Genomic DNA, 7,466 nt, shown 5'->3' with positions numbered 1-7,466 from the left:
TCTAAAAAAGTTGTTTTTGTCAAACGTGATATCTTCTCCAAATGATTGGTAGATGGGCCAAGACATTACATGGTCAGGTTGCTTAGCCCCTAGATGCTTTGTCCGTTTATGGACAACATAGACTATTTAGAACAGATAATAAAGATGCATCGCAAGTGTGGGAATATACTTTACCCTATTCACTCAGAAAATCACGAGGGTCACTTTAGTAGGCTATAATTCTGAAAACAAACTACTCATTAAAACGATCACTTTTGTGTGATAATGAGATGACACTGGGACCCCATGTATGAAAAAAATTGAATATTGCTATGAGAAAGGCAGCGAATATCTCTTTCTACCAGCTACGTCAAAACAGTGCTCTTAAGGGCACTTGCAAGTTCAAGTGAGTAGTTGATTAGCGTTAAATTAAATGAGCAATGTGCTACTAACAGACTTCAGATCGTTAGCACGTGAGCTGGTAGCTTATTTTCTGCCGAGTCATATTATTTGACCCAAACAGCTGATCACTGTTTATGACAAACAGGACGAAGACTTAATTTATATAAGGCATAATGAGCGGAAAACAAAGGACAACAAGTTTAGAAGAAATCGAGAGGCGTCTCAAGCAGGTTTGTAATGTTAACTTCACTAGCTAGCTCATTAGCTAGATAGCTACATTAGCTGTATGACCGTAGGTAAATCAAAGTTCATTATTCGCTGAAGTCGGTTTCTTTATTTTCAATTGCTAGGATCGAAAATTAATCTCTGTCATCACTGATACCATTGAACGGAATGACCAGCTCACCATGGGGATGGTAGCGATAGCTAACTTTTCTTTCCTCACATCCATCCTTGACGTAGACTACTGATCATTTGCTATAATTGCATGGAATTGTCTGTGTTGCCAAATATTTTTATGTTTGTCAGGAGTCCATCTTCTTCTCAATCGATGGTCGACTGGAGAGACTGAAAAATAGAAAGATGCCAAAGTTTGAGGAAACAGAGGGGTTGGAACAACTGAAGTTGAAAACAAACCTAACGCTGGCAACACTAGACCTTGTCATTAGCCATTACCACGTCATCAGAACTACGAACTCGATAATTTGTCAAGGGTATGAAAAAGTGACAGTAGTCTAGATTTAATTTAATTTAGATTAATGACTTAGTGTTTTATTAAGGTAATATAAAAGGTGTAATTTCCTGCTGTCATGTAGACCTACAGGACGACTGAAGAAATACCTGGACAGCTTAGACCAGATCAAGAGAGCTGCAGAATATTTTGAGGAAGTTATCCCTGAGGGGCCTGAGCTTAAGCCACTGGTAATTTACTTTTGGTTTATCTCAGTAACTTACTGGCATTAAAATTAAGTGCCTCAAGTTACGAAGTAAAATGTTTTTGTAACACAAATTTGAACAAAGAATCCTGCCAAATGGCCAGGTTAATGTTTAAGTAGCATTGTAATAACTCGTCATTTACTACATGATGATAATCAAAAAAGCTTGATTTATACTGATAACCTTTTCATGACCTGTCATACAGAGGCTGACTCTGAGTAAAGCCAAGGAGCAGCTACAGTCAGAGTTCATCAGGTTGCTGCTAAGGTGCAGTAACCCCACCTCTCCAATAGATGTCCTGAACCTGGTTGGCCCAGATGAAGTGCTGGGCATTCAGAGAGAGGACGTGGGCATTCCCAGCCCTGTACTCCAGGAATTGGTTTCCATTTCCACTTGGTGTTTGGAGGACCACTCCATCGTTGGTAATAGGATCCTCAACTCTCTTCTGCATTCACTGATCGAAAAATGAGTAAAAGTAAAAGTGGCAAAATTTGCGATCAGATGACGGGGGCGTGGCAACGGCGGTTAGTGACAGTTTAAAATTATATTGGCAAAATTTGCGATCAGATGACGGGGGCGTGGCAGCGGCTGTGACAAAAAATTTATGTGTTGCCCCTTTTTTCCAGGGCAGAGCAACTGCCCTTCAAAATTCCTGTGCACGTCCCTGTAAAGAGGTTTTAAAGTCACCCTTGTTATTGTTTTTGGTCCAAATTACTTGCTAGAGGACATGGAGGAGGATTCTCCCTTAGCTTCCAAGTGGAATGGTGGGAAAAGACTGAAAACAAGGTTGCTGGGCCAAGGCACTTGGCCTAGTACTCACAAGAAGAGGACAGCATCATGGTTGGGCAACAAGCTGAAAACCCGCTCATTGGACCGACCCTCAACCCTGGGACCTCTGCCTTGCCACAGGGAAGACTGTGAGTGCCAGAGTCCAATGCGACCTCTGACATGCATGTCGGTTCACACTGTATTGACAGTATATTTGATTTGTCAAAAATGCCTGTGATCCCAAAAAAAAACATTATCTAGTTGTATTTGAATAGTTTAATACAATACATTTTGTCATGAGAGATATGTAATTGACCTATTTTGCAGAGACATATCTTCTGAACTTCTAATGGTATTGTTTTGATTAGTATCAGGTCATTGCATTTTCCAAATCAAGGAAAGCATTCAGAGCAAAGGTATGTTTTCTTAATAAACAATACAAGCCCCTCCGTCATTAGTTGATTTCGCCCATCTGTATTTGCCAAGCAGCTGAACTCTGTGAACTGCCAGACATCATTGAGGAGGAGATTCCCTTAACTGCCACGAGGAGACTAAAGACGAGTTCTCTGGATCGCACGGATTCTCTAAAAACTTTCAAGGCACCTCTACCGGGAAGCCACTTCGGGAGGAAGACTGTGCCGTGGATGAGCAACAGGATGAAGACCCTTTCACTGGATCGACACCCAGGAATGGAGCCTCTGCATAGCCCCTTCAGAGGAAGGCTTCAGACACCATTCAGTGAGTATGAGATAATTATGGGTGCTCCACCTTCAGACAGTTCTATGGTGAGACAATCTTGTTAATGTAATGGCGCTGTGTATAAATAAAGTTGGATTGCATTGAATGATGGTGATATATCTTTTTTTCATCTTTTTATAATTTATATTTAGTCGGATTTTCATGTGGGTAGTAGTTTGAGAAGTTATTTAGTTTTTTTCCTGAGATCGCTCTTCTCTTTTCCGTGCAGACATCTTTGCAGTGTACTCCCAGGCACGGTCGTGCTGCCTGGAGAGGTCTCTGAAGGATTTCAAAGATCACTTGCGCAAGAGGAGCACTTCCTCCGCAAGCCTGCACTCGCTGTCCTCCTTGTCTGGCTCCTCCTCCTCCTCCTCCTCCTCCTCCTCCTCCTCCTCCTCCTCCTCCTACTCCACCTTCAGCTTTGTCAGGGACTCTCTCTCTCTCACAAGAATCTCCAGGAGACTAGGTCAGACTAAATGCATGGTGTTGTGAAGTCAATTAACAATGTAGAAATGATCCCAAGGCCTGCATTCTTCATTGCTTCATTCCACTGAGACTTTGCAAGAATACACAAAACGGATAATTTAGGGGTGTCATCTTGAAACTCAAGGTTTTGTGTTCTTTTGGTGACTTTCTTGACTATCTAAAGGAAAGGAGGATTGGTGTGACTTTGACGTTGATTCCTACAGTCAGTTCATCACGGCGTTTTGTCTTCTGGCCAGTGTGGAATCCTCTGTGCTTGCCAGAATCTTTCCTCAGATTCACTGGAAGAGGACCTTTGATCCTTTGGTTCAGGTTAGAGGATTAACAGTGTGGTTGAAAAGGAGGAACAATTCACTTGTCTTAGATTATGCTTGTATTGTTGTAGGTGTTGTATGTATTGCGTACTGTCAGACAATCATCTTACCATTCAGATACAGCATGTGTGTGATTACTGTCTAAACACGTCCAGCAGCTTTTCTTTATATTATGCACTCCTTCTCTCTCTCTCTCACTCTCTCTCTCTCTCTCTTTATCTATCTATCTATATATATCTCTATATATGGCGCTATACAAATATATATAGAATCTCATCTTTACATCCATCCACACATCTCTTGCCTCCCTCCTCACAGAAAGCTCTGGCTGTTCTGATTGAGGATGGGGAGTATATCATCTTTGCTGTGCGCCATGCTGTAAACGCCTACCATGATTACAGTGCCCTGCTTATCCTCCTCCGTGCACTTGACGCCCTGAAAGCTGCGCAGCCAGGCGTCAACAAGGTGCTGGAGGTGAGCAGTTCATTTGCAGTAATAAAATGCACACCTTTCAGTTCAGTTGGGATTGCCTCTCAGTTTATGCGTATGTGCTTTTAGTACACAACCTGCAAAACCCAGGACAAGCTGCCCTCTCTCATTAAATCCATGGGAACTTTCGCTCTCAAAGTCTTGGATAGTTATCCAGGTAGCATTATGGTATGTTGTTTAAGATTTTCTGGGTCGCTGTTGCGAGTTTCTGTACTTTGCATTCTATTTAATATATTCTTTATTCTATAATTGAAAACGTATAATAAATCTAATGTCATGTAATTTATAGGCAGAATGGAGTAAGAAAAGAGAGATGCCTGAGGGTGGAACGGTTCATGAGCTGACCAGCAATGTAAGATGGACAGTCTGTTATCAAGGAATCTCTCAATTCAGTGATTCTTTAAACCTCAGCTTGGGTCTTCTCATTGCTTTCAGGTTATTCTCTTCCTGAGGCAGCTGGCCCTGTCAAAGACAACAGCAGAACTTTTTGCCTCCAGGGGTACGTTCACAATGCTTTTATTTATTTGTATTACATTTTTTGTAGATCGGCATGCTCCAATCGGAGCTACCTCCGTATGGAATGTCAAGGTTGTTTCTAGAAGCGTCAGTCATTGCCAGTGTGAGTTAAATATTTTGTTGTTGTTGCATGTTGCAGAGTCAGGCAGTGAGACAAGGCACTGTGAAACCCCAGACGATGACATCAAATATCTGAGACCATTCATTTGTATGTAACTTGGGGTCTTGGCAGTTTTTCATATCCATCTTAAAACACAAACACTGCATTCCTGGTTTTCAGAAACCATTTAGTCCAGTTACTCAGAGACTGAGTTTTACAGCATCCTCTGCATGCTCTGGGTTTTCAGCTGAGGTGCTTGAGCAGGTTTTCCTGGGTTTGAAGAATATGGCCATTATCTACGAGGACCCTTCTTTGAGAGCCATCTTCCTGTTCAACAGCTACAACTATATTCACAATTCTGTCTCAAAGTAAGCCCCAGTCCATCCATGCTCTTTGTCCTGTATCCTACTCCACGGCCACCACATTTGTCCAAAGGATGGTTTTTTACTTATTTACTTATCATTCCACTGACATTAATTTGCGTGTTTTTTTCTTGTGGTTGTAAAACATAATGAACAGGAGGGTTCATTGTTATTCATTGTCTGACATGACGGTAACTTAACTTGAAGGACCGCCGGATGAATTGTAATATAATAGGCAGGCGCAACAAAATAGAATGGATCTGAATATGATAACATGGCCCACTAGGTAACCTGGTTCAATAAGGTTACTCTGACAATAACCCCACTCTGATTGGCCGCGGAACGAACTTCAATTTAATAGTCTCAACGACAATAGAATAGATGTGAATATGATAAATTAGTTGACTAGGCACTTCGTTTGTTGGTTCATCCTCTAATATTCCAGTGATGTGGGAGAGGTGCAGCTCAACAGCGTAGTGTGTCCCCCAGGGCCCAGCTGAGAGGGGTGTGGGAAGACAGTGCTGATCAGCCACAGGCTGTGTGGGAGCAGAGGATGGAGGAACAGAAGCAGACATATCTACAAAGGTGACAGGCCAGCAGAAAGAGACACAAGGAGAGAGTGGGACTTTTTTTTAAGATCATCACTGTTATGGAAAGGTGTGTGTGTGTGTGTGTGTGTGTGTGTGTGTGTCTCTCTGTGTGTGTGTGTGTGTGTGTGTGTGTGTGTGTGTGTGTGTGTGTGTGTGTGTGTGTGTGTGTGTGTGTGTGTGTGTGTGTGTGTGTGTTGACATTTGTGTATCTTACAGCTGGTTAAAGGTTTCTGAATACCTGATTGATGACGGGATGCCCCCTCTGCAACCGGGCTCTAAGGTTGGAGAATTTAAAGTTGTGGTGTAAGGGACAAGTTCAGCATAACTTTTTAGATTTCAATGTTTTTCCTGACTTTCATTGCTTCTCTTATAGCTAAATGAAAAAGAGCGTCACATGATCAAAGGAAAATTTAAGGTATGAAGAATACTGTAGGACTGTAAATTCCCCTCTTCTGTAACAAATTCAACACTGATATAACCTTTCAAAGAGGATCTAGGAGGTACCACAATTACAGTACACAGTGTGAATCACAATTTGGATGAACTTTTCATAATTATTGATGCAGTTTAAAAAGAAAAAATAGAAAAAATAGCGATGTGCATTGGATGCCACATGTATTTAACGTATCCTGCCATCCCAATCACTTCCTTGCCGCTTAGAGTTTTAACAACGGCATAGAGGAGCTGCTCGAGACGCAGAGGGAGTGGGCCATCCCAGACCCAGACCAACGAGAGGCCATCTCTAAGGACCAGGTCTTCCTGGTGGGCCAGGCTTATAGAGCCTTTCTGGAGAGGTGAGCTCCAGTGAGAACATCCTTGTCATGACCAAACACACAGACGTGGGTGATACTGACATTGTTTCTATGACTTTCCTCCCAGTGTGGTCAGAGATGTGGTGATTCTGTAAAGAGGTGTCGATGTACAATTTGGGATGGAACAGAGATGCCTAGATGCTGCTGCCCAAGTGTATATGTTATATTATCTAAAACTGCCATTTTAACCTCTGTTCAACCCTGTACATACAGTAAGTCTGGATATAATTAGCAGACGACTACTTGCTATGTTGTTAAATATTACAATGCTGTAGGTCTCTTGAATTGACTGAAAGACTTTGCATGGTTCAGATTTAATGCACACCTTTATTTTTACATAGTGGTAAAGAAAAATGGTTAACCCATGTCTTACAGAACTTTCTCCATCTTTACACAGGTACAAGCAGGTTAAGTTCACCAAACACCCACAGAAGTATTACAAGTACTCCCCTGAAGAGGTGGAGGAGATGATTCAGAAGTTCTTTGACACCCTAATCTAACAAGGGACCTGCTGTTGTATGCCATCTAGCAGCCCCTGCACTTGGATTCCACTTACTGGTCATTTGTAATAATTGGTGTTTATATTTTGCATATTCTTTGGTGAGATCTTCTAAATAAACATCTCTATTTCAAAGCTTTGTATGTGTTCTTGATTGTTCTTGATTCATGCGTAGTATCATATAAAGATATTTGGTAATAAAAATATATATCCCAATGGGACTTAATGGGAATAAGATTGACATCATAAGATAAAGATTCTGCAGGATGCACAACTTAGTCATCATCTCTCCAGAAGTCAAGGTTGTTTGATGTGCAGAACTCATTTGTAGCTGCCATCACTACGCCGATAATGTACACCACACAGACAAAAATGTAAACAATGAAGCCTATTCTGTCCAACTTCTCCGCATAAGCCTTTGCCTTGCTCTCCTCCCGCTCCTGCCACTGCCTGCCCTCCAGGAATCCCATCACTCTGT

At 41.8% G+C, this 7,466-nt stretch overlaps 1 protein-coding gene across 1 annotated transcript; it reads left to right on the top strand.

The window, feature by feature from the left end:
- Positions 1-554: 554 nt before the first annotated feature.
- On the top strand, positions 555-6,989 carry LOC308379128 (exocyst complex component 7-like; the record flags this gene model as incomplete). Its single annotated transcript, XM_080856184.1, has 20 exons — positions 555-611; positions 732-797; positions 910-1,094; positions 1,197-1,302; positions 1,523-1,739; positions 1,992-2,234; positions 2,575-2,823; positions 3,053-3,289; positions 3,473-3,618; positions 3,939-4,094; positions 4,179-4,277; positions 4,399-4,461; positions 4,545-4,608; positions 4,765-4,833; positions 4,973-5,093; positions 5,577-5,672; positions 5,894-5,957; positions 6,051-6,092; positions 6,338-6,471; positions 6,887-6,989. The coding sequence occupies 20 exons, from the start codon at positions 555-557 to the stop codon at positions 6,987-6,989; spliced, it is 2,517 nt and encodes an 838-aa protein (XP_080712310.1).
- Positions 6,990-7,466: the final 477 nt, after the last annotated feature.

Source organism: Sprattus sprattus (genome assembly GCF_963457725.1).
Source record: "Sprattus sprattus genome assembly, chromosome: 18".
NCBI lineage: Eukaryota > Metazoa > Chordata > Actinopteri > Clupeiformes > Clupeidae > Sprattus > Sprattus sprattus.
The sequence above is the reverse complement of the archived record's forward strand: the minus strand, read 5'-3'. Positions and strand labels throughout refer to the sequence as shown.